This window comes from Pelodiscus sinensis, chromosome 4, assembly GCF_049634645.1.
Source record: "Pelodiscus sinensis isolate JC-2024 chromosome 4, ASM4963464v1, whole genome shotgun sequence".
NCBI lineage: Eukaryota > Metazoa > Chordata > Testudines > Trionychidae > Pelodiscus > Pelodiscus sinensis.
Window position 1 is genome coordinate 27,378,282 of NC_134714.1, and position 20,910 is coordinate 27,399,191.

At 41.6% G+C, this 20,910-nt stretch overlaps 1 protein-coding gene and 1 long non-coding RNA gene across 5 annotated transcripts in view; one reads left to right on the forward strand and one right to left on the reverse strand.

Moving 5' to 3' along the window:
• The window catches only part of ATG2B (autophagy related 2B), a 91,261-nt gene that overhangs the window by 57,703 nt on the left and 12,648 nt on the right, over positions 1-20,910 (forward strand). For all 3 annotated transcript variants that reach the window (XM_006133706.4, XM_025189916.2, XM_025189917.2), the window contains exons 27-35: positions 2,404-2,480; positions 2,798-2,968; positions 4,661-4,802; positions 6,008-6,210; positions 14,083-14,309; positions 15,915-16,020; positions 17,868-18,062; positions 18,640-18,741; positions 20,746-20,824. In XM_006133706.4, coding sequence (XP_006133768.1) covers positions 2,404-2,480; positions 2,798-2,968; positions 4,661-4,802; positions 6,008-6,210; positions 14,083-14,309; positions 15,915-16,020; positions 17,868-18,062; positions 18,640-18,741; positions 20,746-20,824 — 1,302 coding nt within the window. The remainder of the gene's footprint in view (positions 1-2,403; positions 2,481-2,797; positions 2,969-4,660; positions 4,803-6,007; positions 6,211-14,082; positions 14,310-15,914; positions 16,021-17,867; positions 18,063-18,639; positions 18,742-20,745; positions 20,825-20,910) is intronic.
• On the reverse strand, positions 10,351-15,199 carry LOC142829081 (uncharacterized). Of its 2 annotated transcripts, none has more exons than XR_012903311.1 (3): positions 15,117-15,199; positions 11,314-11,400; positions 10,351-10,485 (listed from the first exon to the last, which is right to left on the reverse strand). It is a non-coding gene; the product is annotated as an uncharacterized LOC142829081 (long non-coding RNA). The 2 variants fall into 2 exon arrangements; XR_012903310.1 differs by lacking the exon at positions 15,117-15,199 and adding an exon at positions 14,903-15,040.

Genomic DNA, 20,910 nt, shown 5'->3' on the forward strand with positions numbered 1-20,910 from the left:
AGTTGTGACCTGGGGCACTGCACTGGGCTGGAGGGGGTTAGATTGTAACCTAGAGCAGGGAATTGGGTTACAGAAGGGGGTGCAGTGCTTCATGTTGTGAGCTAGGGCAGGAGGGGATTGATCTGCGGCATGGATTGGGGTGCCAGATCTGGGAGGGGACATGGGTATGTGGAGTAGGGGGCAGAGAGTTGGGGAAGGGAGGGAATGGGGTGCCAGAGGTAGGCTCTTCCAGGAGACTTACCAGCCAGCAGCAGTTCCTGAATCAACCTCCCTGCCTGCCCCACCCCTGCACAGGCTGTAGCCATGTGCTCTGGAGACCCTTGTGCTTCATGACTGATGGTTATGGAAACAGGCAGCTCCCATTGGCCAGTTTCTGGCCAGGAACTAGCCGGTGGGATTGTGCTGGGGGTGGGAACAGCTTCTAAAGCTTTCCCTCTCCCCTCTGAACTCTCAGTTTTTAAAGAAAAAACACTCCACAGACACATTTGAGCGGCATGTGGGTGGAATGAAGCATCTGCAGGCCAGATCCAATGGCTTGGCGAGCCAGATGCAGCCCACAGACCGTATTTGGCCCAGGCTTGCTCTAGCAGGTTCTCTTAGAACTGGCCACCTGAATACTCCATGGAATCTGGTTCAATACAGAAATAAATCCCCTCCAACTGAATGAAACTGAACAGTCATGATGCTCTCAAATAAACTTAGACAGGATAATAACACAGAAGCACTGTGATAACACGTGACCAGGGGCAGATGACCGTTTTGCGGGCCCCGGGCAGCATAATTCCGCAGAGCCCCCCTTTGCCACGGCGCATGCGCAGTGACGCCATGCGCATGCGCAGCGGTGCCACGGCGCATGCGCAGGGCTTTCTGAAGTGCGGGGCCTAGGGCGGCCGCCCCGTTCGCCTTGCCCTATATTAGCCCCTGCACGTGAGTGAACATTTTTCTGAAAGCAATCACTTTCTATGTGACCTATCTGTCCTCATCCTCAAAGGAAACCTGCACAACACTTACAAAAGACAAAGACAAGGAGCTTAAATCACAACTTTGCTAGAACCCAAAAGTCCTGGTCTTAATAAAGACACTGGTATTATGGTTTATTACAATAATCTGTAATCCACTAAATCCTCATTTTTATCTAATGACTAAAAGAGTTTTAATGGCCCACAATATATGCTAACTACTTACTTAGCTGTCACCCTCTTAGTACCTTTCCCAGGCCAAAAGAAGAGCTCTGTGTAGCTCAAAAGCTTGTCTCTTTAACCAATAGAAGTTGGTTCAGTAAAAGATATTACACCCTCCATCTTGTCTCTCAAATATCCTAAGAGCAACACAGCTGCAATGCTACATGCATCTAAATACGAGACTCAGTTAAAGTAAACAACGCAGTGCAAGATATATGCGTGCATGAAACATGCATATGTATACATCAGTGCTAGAGTCCAACAGAAGAAATGCCAGAATTCCCCAGTCCCAGTTCCCCACTCCAGGAGGAGATATGGCAGTTGAGTAACCTAAACAGAGCAAGAGAGACACCATTTTGTCCCTCCAGACCTGGCTTCCTGCTCAAGAGGGAGAGCTGATGGCTTGGTAATATGGGTGACCCTGTTAACTGAAATGTCGTTTATCCTTTCAGAGGAGGCCCAGAAGCAGAAGAGGAGTGAGATGATGATGCCCTGGCTTCCTTCATCTCTTCTGCTTGGGCCCACTCTGGAAGAAGAAGTGGCAGTTTAGTAATCTGGGCCACCCAAGTTACCAAGCTACCATCTCTCCTGGGAGCTATGTCAGAAGTAGTATTACTTTTCTTTTTGTTTTTTGTTCTGTCCTCCCATCCATCAGTATTTAATGCTGCTACTAACTGAAGTTAATGTTTTCACCCGTTTTAAAATTTTTATGATAAACCTCAATAAATTCACAGGAAATTTTCAAAAATGCAAAAAAGCAAAAATGAAGAGCCTTGGTTGTGGGTTAATGTATTTAAAGGGCTGTTTTTGAGTAAGGATAATCCAGCGCTTAGGGAACTAGCCTAGAACTACTCTGCAGGTTCAGCTCCATAATACACAGGACAGGGCCAGAATTATGCAGCATATGCAGTGCTCTACTTGATTCTTAGCTTGTAGAATAATCACTGTTTTGGTACCATCTGACCAAAAACTGGAGAAACGGAAAAGTGGCTTTCAGCCACCATTCTCCTCTTCTGTACTCAGCTGCAGCGAGTGTAAACTAGACGTAGCTGAGGAGTGAGGCCAGAAATCTCCTGTGATGTAAGGCAACATAGAAGAATAAAGACCAAAGCAAATACATTTTTGTCCATTATGCTTCTTAACAGAGATTTAAAAAGAAAAAAACAACGAATGAGAATTTAAGATATTGGGCAGTGTTTAAAATATTCATTTTGACTTTCAGATTATATTCGTGTTATGGATATGGGACTCTTGGAACTGACCATAACAGCAGTAAAACCGGGTTCTGATGGAGAGAGAGTAAGTACTTAAAATAAAAAAGAATAAAATATTAAAACAAGAAATAATATGTATTTTGCATTTTGATTTTAAAACATTTTGAAATCTTAAATTACATTTAGGATCAAACTCTATTTAACAATTTAAAAATATCCCTTCTCTTGTCATCAGTTGTCAGATTTCACATTTCAAAGTAATTTATAATTATCTTTCTGTTTCTAAAGCTTTTATTTTGAATGATCAGACAGCTAAGTAATCTATTTAGCAATAAATCTGTGTGAAGATATGCTTTATGTGGAACTTTGAATGGATTTCTGCTATCTGTTACTGCTGCCTAGGTTAAGCCTCGGTTTGAGCTACACAGTTCCAGTGATATAATCCATATCCGAACATGCTCAGATTCTTGTGCTGCACTAATGAATCTTATACAGTATATTGCGAGTTATGGTGATTTGCATCCACCTAGCAAGACTGAGATTAAACGTGGAGTTGTCAAGCAGAAAACCAAGGTATGAAATTGCAAATTAATACTAACCTAACATTAGGAAATATGATGGTAGTAATCAGGCATGTTAGCTGTGCTTTCCACAATCATCATAGCAATACTAAAAAAGAAATAAATACTTTTTCTAGAGTTTCTCACGAATACTTATTGTGTGGATTTAATGTCTGAAGCAGTTCTCACAGTAATTGCTTTTGGCAATAATTTTTCCTTTCCTCTTGGCAGTCATACTGTGTAAGTGTAAGAGTGCAAAATCTGATACCATCCTGATAAACTTATTTCTCATTGTGAAGACAAGATTCTAAGACATAGAATCATACGACTGAAAGAGACCTCAAGAGGTTATCAAGTGCAGTCTCCTGCACTCATGGCAGGACCAAGAACCATCTAAACAAAGAGTGGGGAACCTTTTTTGGGTTGGGGGCTGCTGACCCACAGAAGAATCAGTTGGGGTGGGGATTGCAGGCAGGCATCAGGGGGGCTGGAGTGCCAGTGTGGTCTCCCCAATTCTGGGCGAGGCGCTAAACTTCAGGGACCAGATCCAGGCAATCCAGGGGCTGTATATGGCCCCTGGGCCTCAGGTTCCCCACCCCTGATCTAAACCATTCCTGACAGGTGTTGGTATAACCTGCTCTTAAAAAAAATTCTGATAATGGAGATTCTACAACCTCCCTAGGCAGTTTGTTCTAATGCTTAACTACAGTTAGGATTTTTTTCCTAATGTCCAGTCTAAACTTCACTTGCTGCAATTTAAGCCTATTACTTCTTGTCCTATCACAGGAGGAGAATATTTTTTCTCTCTCTTCCTTTCAAACTTTCAGGTACTTGAAAACTTATGAAGTCCCCTCTCAGTCTTCTGTTTTGTAGACTAAACAGACAGTTCTTTGAATCTCATTAGGGATGTACTAGTGTAGACGATTAACCGATAAGCAAAGCTTATAGGTTAATGCTATAGACTACATGTTCTCTTCCCACCCCCGCCTGCCAGTATATTTTTTAGAAGGCTGGACAGCAGCCCAGCTCAGTCTTGGCTTGTGGTAGGTCTGAGACCTACCTCTGCTGCGGCTCTGCATTTAAAATGTATTAGGAGCTGGGCGGGCAGGCAGCTTACACTGGGTCTGGGAGCTCAGACCCTTCCCCCCTCCCCGGACAGGGGCTGCTGCCACTCCACACTGCTGCCTCTGTATCAGAGGCAGCGGCATGAGGTTACAGACAGCTGGTCCACAAATGGAGCTGGTTTTTAAACTGGCTCCCCTCGCGGGGATAATTATTTGCTCTATTATCTTTGCTGGTACAGAAGTTAAGCTTACTCGTTTGTAATTCCCAGGGTTGTCCTCATTTCCCTTTGTATAGAGGAGCACTGTATGTGCCCTTTTCCATTCTTCTGGAATCTCTCCCATCTTCCATGACACACATGCCTGTCTGCATGCAGTTATTTCCAACACTGTGACACCCAGGCATTTCTGTAATACAGTATGTATTCACACTCAATAGTGATCTTTAAGACCTTCAAAACATTTGCTAAAAACTTTTCGCATGGGCAGTCTAGAGCAAAATGTATGTGTTTATTTTGAAATGAAATTATCTTCCACGTTGTGGTTTTACATTGGTGTACTAAACTATGGAGGCCAAAATAATATTCATAAATACTTGTTAAGCACAGTGCTTCAGTTTCTTTATATAGTTCTTCTGTTTATAGGCAGACGCCTCTAGCCAACCATCTTCCCAAGGACTAGTCCTTGCAGAAGCAGAGCAACAGATTTTACGGGATTTGATGAGTGATGCTATGGAGGAAATTGAGACCCATCAAGCTGCTTCCCCCATGAGGCCACAGTCTAATGGTAGATGCCTAAAATCACATTCAACACTTCAAATTTCTATTATTCTTTATATTAAGTTATCTGTCTTCATGTAAATATTGCAGAAATGGCAACTTATGGTTAAAATCAGACACATGTAATGGAGTAAGAGTTGGTAGCTAGAGCACTAGGCAACAAATTGAACCCTTTGGGATTCAGTACATTAGGGCCATAAAGAGATAAGACATACTATATTAAGTAAGAAACCAGGAGTTCATTCATAGTAGTGGAGATAATCCAGGAGAATAGAGTAGCAGTCTGCAGTATCAAAGGAAGAACTTAGATTCAGCACAGTGATCTAAGGCAGGGATTCTCAAACTTCATTGTATTATGACCCCTTTCTGACAACAAAAATTACTATAAGATCCCAAGAAGGGGAACTGAAAACTGAGTCCACCTAAACCCCATCACCCTGTATGGAGACAACGCCCTCGCCCTTGCACCGCACCGGCAGGCCAGAGCTGAAGTCCAAGAACTTCAGCCCCAGACAGCAGGTTTGTAATATCATTCTTTCCAGCTAGGACTAAACTCTTGGGGTCTGGCTTTAGCCCTGAGCCTCAGAAAGTCTAAGCCAGCCTTGGCGACAACCTGTGTTTGGTTTCACAGTTTGAGACCCTCTGATCTATAGAAAAACCATTCTGAGAAAGAACCAGGTAATAGGGTTTTTTGGGTTTTTTTGAGGGTTGTGGTGTTTTGCCCTGGTAAGAACTAAATCCCAGTTTGAAATTGATTAGAAATATAGTATGATGTGATGGGAGAGAAGAGAGGCCATGTTCTCATGTCTGTTGCTAAGGAATGAAAGGTTAGACAATGATCGCTATCACATCAAGAGTCTCATTTTGTCATGAAAGATTCAATTTTAATGGTCAGGTTCCTCTTGTCTGTTAGTAAAGACAGACATCAGTTTCTATGGATTCTTGAACCAAGGTAAACGAAAATTAAAAAAATTAATACAGTCTGCTGATGATCTATGCTGTAATTGTTTTGAGTCTTAATAGTAGCTTAATTTCAGAAAGATGAGTTTGTTTTATGCTAAGAATGTATTAGCCATATAATATCCATATTTTATTTGATTGTTTTAACACTTAATTTTAGAACTATTCTAAATATCATAATTTCAGTTATTTAATCTTGTGTGTATTTTATAAAGATATTTCCATTGAAATGCCTTTTTTTTTTTCTGTCAGGAATCTTGGATGAAAAATCTCAAGCCCAGGAACCAGCTTGCTCAGATCTCTTCCTGTTTCCAGATGAAAGTGGAAGCATTTCACAAGAGCCAAGTCCAACATATACTACATTCACTCACCGCCTGATTAAAGAGGCAATGGGAGACATACCTACTGAAAATGATGACTTCTGCATCCTTTTTGCTCCCAAAACTGTTGTTTCTGTAAGAAGCTCCTAATATTAAGAAATCTAGATATAAGATAGATTGAGGAAAGTGCATTTAAGATCTAGCCCTTTAGATTTTGTTACTTTCTACTGTCTGCCTACTAACATTGACTGGCAGTCAGTAACAGTACTGAGAGAAGAATATTCTTTATATTTCGTTATCTTTGTAATGTTTCTCCTTTGGAGGAAGTCCTAAATTCATATAAAAGATATGTAGCAGTTTTTTCCTGAGAATGTACATCATGCATTGTTCTCTCAAAAATGGTATTTAGTCCTCTTCTATTATGATTGTCACTAACGGTATGTCTAAACTATATCTCTCTGTCGAAAGAGGGATGTAAATTAGGCAAATCAAAAATGCAAATGAAGCGGGGATTTAAATATCCCACGCTTCATTTGCATAATGGCATCCCGGGAGCTTTTTGAAAAAGGGTTTTTCAAAAGGGAAAGTGCCATCTAGACGCGGTTCTTTCGCACTTTCACTTTTGAAAAACCCTTTTTCAAAAAAGCTCTCGGACGCCATTATGCAAATGAAGCATGGGATATTTAAATCCCTGCATCATTTGCACTTTTGATTTGCCTAATTTACATCCCTCTTTCGACAGAGGGATGTAGTTTAGACGTACCCTTAGAAGCAAATTTCCATTTTTCCTGTGTTGGCATTTCAACTAAATCTTTAATTATAACATATGGTGTAGTTGGAAAGGCTTACAAGAAAAGTACAGTACCTACCAAGATATTTTTATCCTTGTAAGCATTTATCTGGTATCCACTTCGCAAAAAATCCAAGCTTTAATTTAAAAATAGTGCCTTTTTTCCATTGATGTGATAGACATTATTACCAAACCTTGCACAAAAGTTTGTGTGTGTAAACTACATCATCAGCAAAAATATCAGTTTTTAATTCCCAATGTCCCATTCACCATCACACAAGAATATTTATGACACAGAGCATTTACACTTAAAAGTATAGCCTTCTCTTTCCTCATATTATCAGCATTAAACCATCACTGGTAGATTGTCTTAATCTAGACAGACCCAAGTCAGCTCTAGACTTCTGATAAGAGCCCCCCATTCACTTGGCTAACCCTCAGAAGCCCTACCTCCAGCAGTACTAGCATAGCAGTAGCAGTTCTGCACTATGTTTTAACACTTATTTTTTCAGATTGGGTGAGGAGCCATATTTTTTCCTTTCAATTTCCAGTTTACTTTCACAGTTAGAAGATATTAGGTTCTCTCATTGGGGATGACTTTCAAGAGAGCACTTTCCTGAGTCTTGAGGCAATGCAATCTTAGAATAATAGAAATGTAGAACCAGAAAGTATCTAAAGAAATTATATGGTCACCTCCCTTACCCACCCTCCATCTGCCATGCTGAGACAGGATTAAGTATATATAGACCCTCCCTGGTTGGTCTTCTGTTTAATCTGTTTTTAAAACCCTTAAAGACCTGGATTCCACAACCTCCCTTGATAACCTGTTTATACCAAAACAAGAACAGTTATTGGGACTGTATTCCATATTCTTCATAGTATAGAAGCTAAGAGGATTCTGATCTGTTCTTCGAGAGAGAGATGTCCCTGTGGGTGCTCCACATTAGGTCAGTGCACCAATGCGAGCCATCAGTTGGAGATTTTAGAGAAGTGTCCCTGAGGCCACGCATGCGTGCATTTGCAGCTGTGCGCACCTGGGTCGCAGGCATCACGCATGCGTGAGCTCCCCCCTCCCGCTCCGCCCTCCAGTTCCTTCTCTACCGCCTCCAGCTGGAGATGAAGATCAGCAGTGCTCCGTATCTCATTCACGTTTTTAGATACAAATCCCATTTTAGAACCAAGTTGTATTTTTCTCCCCATTTAATCAGTTGTTGGTAGTTTACTTTAGTTCAAAAAAAAAAAAAAAAAAAAACTAGAATACAATAGCTTTTCTCCCAGTTTATCCCTTTCCAGTTGTTATCCCCTTCCTGTAGTTGTTAAGCGCCATGCCTGGCTCACCGAGTTTTAAGGACTGCTCTACCTTGCAAAGATCCTAGCCCCATCTCAGATGGACACGCACAATGCATCCGCTGCCTTGGAGAGGTGCCTGTTTCTCAAAAATGCCCGCATTGTGCAAAACTGAAAACACCAGAGACCTGCATCTCAAGTTAATTCTACTTGAAAAATCACCCAGATCTGCTTCAGACCTGAATCAACAACCCGAGGAGCAGAAACAATGTGGAGACAAAAAGCCCACTAAAAAGCGAGCTTCATCCTTACTTCAGGAGACACAGGCACCAAAGAGTCACTTTCCTGCATGGCCGGTATCGAGAGTGGTAGCAGCACCGTACCTAAGCACTTATGATGCTCTGGACATCTCCAGAGCTGCTAGCAAAGCAGGACACTCAGACCCCCACTCTGAGGCGTCAAGGTTTAAGTTGCCTGCCTCATCAGCTGCAACAACATCTGTCACAAATGGCCTTGCCAACGCAGCATGAGAATGCAGCGTCTGGCATATCACCCAATGCCTCCGCCACAGAGGAACCTAGTGTGTCTCTAGTCCACTCGGCACCGAGGCATAATCCAACGCCGAAATAGCACCAGTGCTTTCCTACTACAGCACCGTCAACGCCAGGTCAGCTCAGCTCACCATAAGCAACATAGAGACTTAGGCTGCATCTAAAGTGCACCCCTCTGTCAGCAGAGGGGTGTAAATGAAGCACTTTGAAAGTGCAAATGAAGCGAGGATTTAAATATCCCACGCTTCATTTGCATAATCACTTCATAGAGCTGTTTTGAACAAGTGCCATTTCGAAACTGAAACCGCAGTTTAGATGCGTTTTTTTTCGACAACAGGGCGCCTTTTCGAAAGATCCTCATTTTGAGGAGCACAGGATCTTTCGAAAAGACACCTCATTGTCAAAAAAACCCGTGTCTAAACTGCAGTTTCAGTTTTGAAATGACGCTTGTTCGAAACAGCACCATGACGTGATTATGCAAATGAAGCACGGGATATTTAAATCCCTGCTTCATTTGCACTTTCGAAGTGCTTCATTTACATTCCTCTGCCGACAGAGGGGTGTAGTTTAGACATAGCCTTAGTCTCTTCCACGTTCAATTCACCATTTCTTGATCCGGATCATTCTCCTGCTATGTTAACATCACAAATGACATTATCTCAAGAAAGGTTTTCATCCAGATCCGAAGATGACCTTTTATGTGGAGTTTCTCCAGAAAACGCCCCCCACACAGATCAGTCTATTTATGCTTCCAGGTCATGCTCTAATTATGGGAGCATGCCTCCATAGTATGGCATTCCTTGGGTACCTTCTCCTATGTCATACCTGCATTGACAATAATTGAACAATTGGCAGTCTTGCCAAAAATGCCACCATGGCCGGAAACGACATCCAGTGCAATGTTTTCTTCACCACACTCAGTTGTGGACGTATCGTTGGAGTCAAATGAACCCGCCTCAGCCGAGGAAGTTGCCGTGTCTCCATCTTCAACTACCTCAGACGATCTTGCACATTTCCAAGACCTTTTTAAACATGTGGCTGCTGAATTAAACCTGAATTAAATGACGTCCAGGAGGTCATTGAAAACCCACATGAGTTAATGGACATATTGCACTTAGTAACACCCTCTAAAATAGCACTGCCATTTTAGCAATACTGGAACTTGCAAAGATGGCATGGCAAACCCCGGCATCAACCACTTCTACCTCTAAGAGAACAGACAAGATGTACGACATTCTGCCAAAGAGCTCTGAGTTTCTTTTCACTCACCCAGTACCTAACTCTCTCATGGTGGAAGCTGCACAGCAGAAATCCAAGCAGCAGCAATTCCGGTCTACCCTATCGGAATGTGATAACGAGACTTGATTCATTCGGATGTAAAGTTTTAACGTCTTCCACAATTCAATTTTGTTATTTCCAATTATGCTGCTTTATTATGTAAATATGACTACAGAAATTACACCAACCTCAATGACTTTATTACGGACATTCCTGAGGAAAAAAGACAGTAGTTCAAAGCACTGATATCAGAGGTTCACATGGTTGCCAGAACAGCCTTGCAGGCTGCATTAGATGTTGCTGATATGGCTGCACAATCTATAGCAACAGCAGTAGTCATGAGAAGAGCTTCATGTTTTTCTTTTCCTAGAGAAATCCAATCTACGGTGGAAGATCTTCCATTTGACAGTCAGAAGCTGTTTGCAGCCAATACCAATGAAATTCTTTATTCAATCAAGGATTCCAGAGCAATGCTTCTCTCTCTGGGGATCCACAACCTGGCACCTAGAAGGAGACAATCCAGATATCAGCCCTACCCTGGACCTCGATACCCTCTGTATACACAATATATAACAGACAAGACCAACATCAACAGCACAGAGGCAGAAACCAACGACGCTGCTCTCCCTCTACCAACTCGCAACCTCAGAGCAATCCAATAAGCAAATTTGAACAGCAGGTCGAGGGTCTTGAGAACCTCTTGTCTATTCCAATGCTACCATTGCAAGCTAAGCTTTTTCACTACTGGCTGCTACCATTCTTTAACAACTGGCAGCATATATATAACCTCTGACAGATGGGTCCTCCAGATAATTGAAAAAGGCTATCTTATTCTCTTCATGCCTCTACTCCTTTCAATACCCATCCCAGTCTCCCTTCAGGGACCACTCTCATGAGAATCTGCTTCAACAAGAGGTAGAACACCTTTTGCACATAGGGACTGGTTCAATCGCCCCTACACAATTTCGGGGAAAGGTTTTTACTCGCATTACTTCCTGATGGAAAAACAGTCGGGAGGCTGGAGACCCATCTTAGACCTGCGAGCACTCAACAAATTCATTCAGAAACAGAATTTTAAGATGGTAATGCTTGCCACTATTATACCAGGTTTGGAACAGGATGATTGGTTCTCATCCCTCGACTTGCAAGAAGCATATTTTCATATCTCCATCCATCCAGCTCATAGATGTTTTCTCAGATTTGTTGTAGGTTTACAACACTACCAATACAAAGTACTTCCCTTTGGTCTCTATGGCCCTGAGGGTCTTTTCCAAGGTTCTTTCGGTTGTTGCAGCATACCTGAGGAAGCAAACAGTTATCATATTCCCTTACCTAGATGACTGCCTCCTCAAAGCACACTTACACGACGACTCCTGCTGCTCGCTATCAATCACAAGACACTAATTCCAACACCTCAGCCTGCAAATAAACAAAGCCAAATCAACGCTCTCTCCCACACACAAGATCCAGTTTATAGGAGCATGCCTTGATTCAGCAAGGGCCATCACATCCCTTCTGATGGATTGTTTCCAAAAATTGGGGCCTTAGTAAACACCCTAAAACCCAGTCCTTTGAACAACAGTACACAAATGTCTTCATCTACTGGGACACATGGGAGTGTGCAATTTTGTTATCAGCAACACTCGCCTGCACATGAGATGTTTACAGGGATGGCTGGGACAGGTCTACAAGCCTAATATCCACCCACTGTACACATCCCTAGTTCTCCCAATACTAGTAAACAAAGTCCTGCAGTGGTGAACAAGTCCACACAACCTTTGTTCTGGAGTCCCCTTCCATCCATCAGAACTGCCCATCTCCATAACAACAGATGTGTCTCTTACAGGATGGGGGAGCTCACCTACGACATCTCATGGCCCAGGGTCTTTGGTCCAGCAGGGACAAGAACCTACACATAAACATGCTAGAACTCTGTGCAGTCAGAAATGCTGGTGTGAAATTCCTCCCATTCATCATCAACAATCATATCAAACTGTACATACAGAATGTTGTGGCAACGTTTTACATAAACCATGAGGGAGGGGCCCTATCTCAAGCACTTTGCACATAAGCCATTGTACATAAGCCATTGGAACTTTGTCTCAAATTCAGCATAAACATTACTACGGTGCACCTTCCGGGCACCATGAACATGATGGCAGATGCACTCAGCAGACCCTTTCCAACTGACCACAAGTGATAAATAAACCCACACATATTGTTACGCATTTTCCGACAGTTGGGTCATACCACCATACATCCATTCTCCACACAATCCAACAAAAAATGTCACCTATTCTGCTCCAGGTCAGGCATCAGCAAAGGGTCCATGGGAAATGCCTCTCTCATCAGTTGGTCTTCCCCCTCCTGTACATGTTTTCCTGTTAAACAAGGTTGTCCCCAAGGCCATGGGAGTCAAAGCACTCTCTAATTCTCATAGCTTCATCATGGGCACGTCAACCATGGTTTCCTTTGCTAATGAGGTTGTCCCATGTGTCACTGATCCACTTATCACACAGCCAGGATCTCCTTACCCCGGGATCTCTCACCACCCAACTGAACCTCAACTTGTTACACCTGAAGGCATAGCTCCTAGATGGTTCTCTGAGCTAGAATGGACTAGTCCACAACATGTGCAAACAGTCCTAACAGTAGGCACAGTGCACCCATAAGACTTACCTTCAAAAATGGAAGAGATTTGCTGCATGGTGTGTACACCACCAGGTAGCACCCGCAACACCCTCCTTACCTGTCTTCCTATGTTATCTTCTGCACCTTAAACAAGCAGGTCTTGCAACAAGTTCCATTAAAGTCCATCTCTCAGCTATTTCTACCTTCACCTTAAGATAGATGACTCGTTGATATTTGTACACTCGCTCACTAAGAGGCTTATAAAGGGCCTTTGAGCACTTTATCCTGATATCACCTCCCTCCCCCAACACAACTGTGGGACCTCCTTCTCATACTGAATGCTTTAACTTGACCAACCTTCGAACCAGTGGCCACCACCTTTCTCTTGCATTTATCTCTGAAGACCATCTTTCTCGTAGCCATTACCTCAATGAGATGGGTGGAAGAGATCGCAGTCCTGATGGCAGATCCCCCATTCACCACCTTTTTTAAAGACAAGGTCACTCTACGTATCCACCCCAAATTCCTCTAAGGAACACTCATCCTTCCACCTCAGACAATACACCTTCCTACCTTTTTCCCCAACCACTTGCCAACTCCTATGAGAGGACAGTGCACACCCGTGACCTACACAGGTCTGTTTCTATCTCCAACGAACTAGACTTTTTCAAGTGTCTCTGAGACTGTTCTTGTCACTAGCAAATCACAATAAAAGCCAAGCCCTCCTATCACATTGGATTTTGGACTGTATTAAGCTCTGTTACTCCCAATCACCAGTGCTCCCTCCAGACAATATAAAGGCACACTCCACCAGAGCCATGTCTATCTCAATAGCGTTCCTCCGCAAAGTACCCATAGGAGACATTTGTTTAGCTGCTACTTGGTCCTCGGACCACATTTTTGCAAAGCACTATGCATTACTCTCCAATGTAAAATTTGCTAAGGCTGTCCTTTCCACCTATTTTCTGCCAAATCCGAAGTCCCTATCTGCCTAATTCAGAATAGCTTTGTAGTCACCTAATGTGGATCACCCACAGGGACATTTCTCTCTCTCTGTTAGGGTAGGTTACTCACGTTGATAGTAACTGATGTTCTTCGAGATGACTATCCCTGTGGGTGCTCCACAACTCTCCCTTTCCTCCCCTCTACTTTGGAATTCTGACCTCCTTACTGACATCGTTCCTGAATAGAGAAGGAACTGAAGGTGCGGGGGCTCATGCATGCGCGATGCCTGCCATGTAGGAGTGTGCAGCTGCAGAGGCGTGCATGGCAGCCCCAGGCTACTTCTCTAAAATCTCCTATTGATGGATCGGTGGTGGCGCACCGACCTAATTTGGAGCTCTCACTGGGACACTCATCTCGAAGAATGTCAGTTACTGTCGAGGTGAGTAACCTCTTTTCATCTTGATGAAATTAAACAACTGACTCAAGAAATGAAGATTTACATTCACTTTCATGTAACTTTTTTAGGAGAAAGAGGAAGAGCCAGTAGTGAAAATAATGGTGGATGATGCAATCCTGATAAAAGACAATCATTTCAGCCTGCCTGTAAAAAAGACAGATACGAGTAAAGCCCCCCTACATTTTCCTATCCCTTTGGTTCGATATGTTGTGAAAGAAATCTCTCTTATTTGGCATCTTTATGGAGGAAAGGATTTTGGGACTGCATCTACTACTTCTCCAGCTAAAAGTTTTATGTAAGTTTTATGTAACTTATACATTTCTTTTTCAGATCCACACATTCTGCATTTGATTTCAAAACGAAGAATTAGATGAATGTAATATACTGTGCTTTTTGTAATGAATATCCTGTTCACTTTAATTCTGAGATGTATTTCTCCCACCCCTGGATCTGAAGGAGTCCCGATTTGTTGACCTAGAGGATACATTGGAAGTCAAATCTTTCTACCAAGTAGGGATGTGAATGTTTAACTGGTTAACCAGTGGGGGCTGGAGCTGCTGCCTGCCTGCCTTCCTGCCTCCCATGAACAGGGAAGTCATGAACAGGGACTTCTCCAGCATTCTGGCCAGAACAGCCTGTCTGCTGCAGACCCGGTTGCCCCAGAGGCAGGGGTGGCTTCAACCGGAATGCTGGAGCAGCCTCTCCCTACAGGGAGCCTTGGCACGTTGCAGGCAGGGTCTGCTCTAGTCTGGCCAGTGCAGCCTCTGTCTGCAGCGAGGAGGAGGCTGCTCCAGATCAGCCAAGCTGGAGTGACACCTCCCACATCCACCCTTCCCTTTTAATTAGTTAACTAGTGTGGCAGGGTCAGTCCCATTCCTGGGCCCCTACCTGTTTTCAGTCCACAAACTCACAGTTTAAATACTGTGGCATGGGTCCCGCTTGTCCTTGTTGGCGTTTGGGCTTCTGTCCGTTGGCTAAAAGGGTGTTGGGGCTGATGCTCCTGATCAGCCTGGGCTCGGTTACCAGTCCTCCTCAGCTTCTGGCTGGACTCCCAAGCTACTGGGATAAGTGAGTCCAAACACTCTCCATCAGAGCTCCTCACCTTCCCTGTTGGTTCTGGCAACGCTGCTGTTCTCTGTAGCAGCTTCTTGGATTCTTCCCTTGTCCATTATAGCTCCTCTCCACCAAACTCCTCTTCCACTCTCTCCCTCCTGGCCCCCAGCAGGGAGTGCCTTTTAAAAGCCTGGTGGCTGCCTGAGGTCAGATCAGCTGGCCCTTAATGATTTATAGTAGCCTTGTTCCCATCTGCTTCCATTCTGCCATGATAGCCCAGGTCAGCTGTTTCTCGCTGCCCTGAAATAACTCTCTCCACATTAACCAGGGTCATTTCTACTTTTTAAAGCTGCCTCTCTCTTTCTAATCTAGCCCTCTAACTTGTCACACTACTTAAAAGTATGTTTAACTGGTTAACCAATTAAAAGGTATTTTACAGCTGTACTCCCAAACTTTCCCTGCAGGGACTGGATTTAGTTGGAGATGAGTATGTTGAAGGTGGTTGTGGAGAATGGAGTTTGTTTTGAGGATATTAGGCAGGAGGGAGGAGAATGAACATTATGTTGGGTAACTATAGGAGTTATTTTATTAATGTTAATTCATAGAAAGATTGTATATGTATTATAATATTTTCCAGGGTCTAAAGCTCTGCATGACTATTATAGCAAAAAAGATAAATATTTTTAATTTATATCAATATATCAGATTTTCATTGTTCATTTTCTTTTTTTTAATCATAAAAATATTTAGAGAAACCCAGTAAAATATGCATGCTTATATGGTTAGAGATGGCATGGGCTGACTTTCAGTTTAAACTCAGAAAAAATACTCCTTTCCTCCCTTCTAGTAGTCCTCATAGTTCGCCTTCTCACACACCAACAAGACATGAACGTAGCACGTGTGGGGGAAGAGGAAGGAACCCAGACTTCTTAATGGAAATACAATTAAGCAAGGTGAGATGGTAACAGAAAATTCTGTTGACCCAAGTGCATATACAATATATATTTTAAAGACTTTGTAAACCCTAATGATGCACTCTTCATTCCTTTAATCTATAGGGCTTACCATTAAAAATGAGCATTAATCTTATTAGATGCAGAAGCCTGTTAACACAGTTATGCTGAGTGGTAGACTTACAATATCTTTAGAAATGAGTTTGCCGTGCTGCATATTGGTATAATATGCAACGTTGTCTTTTAGCAGCCATATTTGAAACAAGGGAAGCTGAACAGTTATTAAAATATTTGCTTTTAGTAGTTTAAGTATTTTGAGATTATTCCTTTTTCACCACTTTTGCTATTCTTATAATGGTATAACTTTCCTTTCCTTTTAGTCCAATTTGAAATTGCTATTATGAAGCAGTTGTTGTTTCCCTCAGAACTAGCTCTAAGATGTCTGGGATTACTCTGTTACTTGATATTCAGTAACATTTGATCACCTCACTGCATCGTTAACAGCATTTGCCAAAACAGTCAATTACTGCTATAACCAAATTATGCTAATTAACACTTAATTTAGTTATTTTTAAACTATATACTCACCTTTAGTATGGAACATAAGTGAACATGGCTCTATTAAAATATTAAGAAAAAGCTATTGGTTAAGTAATTTTAAAGTAAATGGATGATTTTTTGAACATAGTAGGAATCTATTTTTAATTTTTTTCATTCTTACAATGTTTTAGATTAGCCTCTCAGGCATGAAAACTCTTATGTAAGATCAAATTATTTCTATCCTTTAAATCCCTTTATACATTTTGTATCTCTAAGTAATTCTACCCATTAACTATTAATTTGCAGCAAAATGTGTGAGGATTTTTTATTTTACCTTTTTCTAGGGACCTATTGTTATAAAAGGAGGGGAAAAGAAAAGTTAAAGATTCCACATGAGTATTTCAGTGATTCTGTCAAAGTATAATGGCTCCTCCTATATTGTTGCATATGTTTTTATTATTTAATATCTGCACTTATATTATTATGAATGTCATGGATTGGAGCTGCTTTCAAATATTCTCATCACGCTCAAATATGCAGGCAACTTCAGTAATTTGGGCTCAGCTGACTGCTTTTTCCTTGGTGGCCACCGGAGGTCACTGTTCTATTTGCTGTACTTGCAGTCCTCCTCTATACAGTACAGTAGAGTGGGAAGATTGCACAGGTGTGCAAGGGGGAAAGGAGGATGATTTGAGGATTAATGGCACAAAGGAGTGGAGAAGAGGAATAAGTGGGAGTGTCTGGAGAGGACTGTATGGAGGGGAGGCTGCCAGTAGGCAAGGGGTAAACAGGAATTTTTGGAAGAGCAGGGGGGTGATAATGCCTGGAGTTTGTCAAGAGATAAGGTGTATGAAGAAACAAGGAAGTAAGAGAGGAGAACGTTGCTGGATGAGTTAATGGGATCAAGAGTGTGAGTTTCCTGTGATGGAGCAGAAACAGCATCACTGGAGAGACCTCCTGGGAAACAGGCAATCAGTGAGGGAAATGTCACCACAGAGCTGAGAGGAAAATAATAGTCCTGTGACAGGATGAAACAACTTCTCTCTCTCCCCCTCCTTTTTTGTTTGCATTTTCCATTTGCTTCAGTTTGATTCTTCATCCTAAAACATGTATGTGCAAACAAAGGAGAGTCAAGAGGCTTTTCTCTTCAGAGTGCAGAAACCCAACCATTTATTTACAGTATTTTGAAATCTCATCATTTTAAAGCCTGACCCATGATTTTTAAAGTTCTAGATTATCTGTATTGTTTTATTATATAGCTTGTATCCACTGAACCTTAATATCTCCTTTTGCCTTTTTGTTCCAAGGTGAAATTCCAGCATGAGGTATATCCTCCAGGAGGGCCAGAATGTGAATCTAGTCTGTTGGAGCAGCCAGTGTCCCGGCAGGTTTTTGTTGTTCAAGACCTTGAGATCAGAGATCGCTTGGCTACATCACAGATGAATAAATTTCTCTATCTGTACTGTAGTAAGGAGATGCCCAGAAAAGCACATTCTAATATGGTAAGATTATGAAACCTATTCATAGGATATTCCAGTAACCAAACTTTTTAATTGTGAGAATGGCATGAGTTCCTTGATATTGCAGAAGAATGAGTATGAGATCATGGAATGTTGTAATAGCATAAGCTTTATATCAATGTAGGCTATTTTCTTAATTTCTTGTGAGTGGAGTTTGCTGTAAAAAATCATCTGAAATAATTATCTGTTCTATTTTGCAAGGTTATAGCAATTTTAAAATAAATCTAGCACACAAACTTACTCAGGTTGCATTGCATCTTCACTTTTGAATATGCGTCCTCTTGTGTGTATGCTGAATTTTGGGTGCATAGGAAGGCATTTACACGTCATACATTCATCTCGTAAGCTTGGAAGATCTATTTCATTTGTAGCTTTTCTTTTCCAGTGAACTTTCAGACTTGCATCGGTCCATGGTAGGTTGTTCTTCCCATGTTAACTATATCATTGACAAATTGAGATTTGATACAAGGACAGAAGTTTAATCATTTCACCATATGAATGAAAGGAGAACACTTTTTAACACACTGAGTTTCTCTCTGTCTCATTTTTCGTCCTGCAGCTAACAGTTAAAGTGTTACATGTTCGTCCAGAGTCTGGCAGATCACCACAGGAATGCTGTTTACGTGTGTCACTAATGCCACTTCGCCTCAATATTGATCAGGTTAGTGATGCTAGAGACAGTGTCCATTAGATGAAGCATCATTGTGCCCTTTGATTGTGCCAGTGTACTATTTCTAAATATTTGTGTGGATTTAACATGAGTACTGTTATAACCTTACACTCATAACATCCAAAACAGATTTTATGGATTTTTTTTTTTGTGGTTTTGATTGTTTTCTGTTATGCAACTTTGGATTCCCTGCAGCTATATGTATCAGCTTATATATTTGCCTATGGGTACGTCTAGACTACCGCGTTTTGTCGACGGAAGTTTTGTCGACAGATACTGTCGACAAAACATCCGTCGACAATTTGCGTCCAGACACATGGAGTTCTGTCGACAAAGCAAGCTGCTTTGTCGACAGAACTCCGTAGTCTGGACGCAGTGTTACAGGCAATAACACCTTCTGTCGACAGAGTTCTGTCGACGGAAAGTGTTATGCCTCGTAAAATGAGGTATACCAGCGTCGACAAAACCGCGGAGTTCTGTCGACGTTATGTCGACAGAACTCCGCGGTAATGTAGACGCTGGTATTGTTTTGTCGACAAAAGTCCACTTTTGTCGACAAAACTAGGTAGTCTAGACACACCCTATGTCTGTTTTTATATGAAAAAAATCTTTTAACAATTGAATTTGTGTAGTGTTTCAGCCAACATAGTAACTAGACCTTTTAATTTAAAGATCAGTAATATCTGCAGAAACAGCTATTTTCTCAAATATTATACTTCAATTAGTGAGTCTTCTGAAAAGTTCAGTGATTTGGAAACTGTGAATTTTTAAAGACGGGAGTACATTTATGCTTTAGCAACACTTGTATAGTTTTGTCATTCCAGTAAATTATTATTGACTTGAAAGTAAGTCCAATAATGTTAAATTCTTATGTAATAGAGAGAAGTCATTAATATTCTAATTAAAAGCATATATTTGATGTGATTGCTGTATCATAAACTATTTGCTATTAGTTGCCCTATTTGAAGCATTAATGGCAGAGAGCACTGAAAAAAAGATAGTAGAAATTAGTTCTAGAAGGATGTTTTTGTACTTGATTAGCCTCCTAAACCCAGAAAAGTTTAAAATGACTTGGTTTTGATAGAAATGTGCAATATGGCTTGGAATTCTCTCCTTGACTGACTTCTGCAAGTCAAGAAGGGGGAGATTTTCAGAAGTAAAAATGACATTTAGGTGTCTAACTTCTATAAAACATCCATTGAAAGCTAACATGTAACTTACTGGTATTTGTGCCCTGCCATAGTTTATAATAGTTTCATACTATATCCACCAAGAACAGAAATATAGCATGGAATAGCTGTTATCGAGTAGCCAAGAAAATTCCCCGTTTGAAACATTCTTATAGCCATGTTTTTACCTGTTCCCACTACAGGATGTCCAGTTATGTGGCCCCTGGAGAATGAACCACTATCTGTTGTGTGTTCTCTGAAGGCATTATTGGGGTACTCAATAATGAACCTCCTCAGCTCTTTAGTAGTTTAATTCCAGTGGATCCCTGTGAATAGGTTCCCTGCTAGCTACATATAAGAGGCCAACCTATTCATAGGGTATTCTGGTACCCAAACATTTTAATTGTGAGACTGGTATGGGTTCTTTGATATTCTGGAAGAGCGAGTTTGAGGTAATATAGTTCTATTATGTGGGGGCTAATGCCGGGACTATGTATGTCGCCCATCCTCTGAACGGTCCAAGAAAGGGATTGGGAGAGTACTGCAAATGCAGCTGCCCCACATGCTGAACATGCAAGGCAGATTCTCTCATTTCTGCTCATGGCTCTCCATTGTACATTACGGGCCAATGTATTTTTTGTTTAGATTGCAACTGAAAAAAGGACTTAAGCTCTCGATTCTAAAGTATCCTCTTGTTCCTTTGATTCATGTGCAAGTCCCCACAGAAACATAATATCCTGGATTGCAGACAATTTTTTAAGAGTACTCTAAATGGGGTGATTTGTTTCCTTTCCTTTACCGTGATTGCGTTATTTCTTTACTTTAGGATGCCTTGTTTTTCCTGAAGGATTTTTTCACTAGTTTGTCTTCAGAGGTGGAACTCTTAATGACTCCAGATCCAGAAGGTACTATCATTGATCTAGGAAACTGGAAACACACATTCTACCTTTTTTTCTTATTTCTCTCCATATGTGTGTGTGCCTATATATAT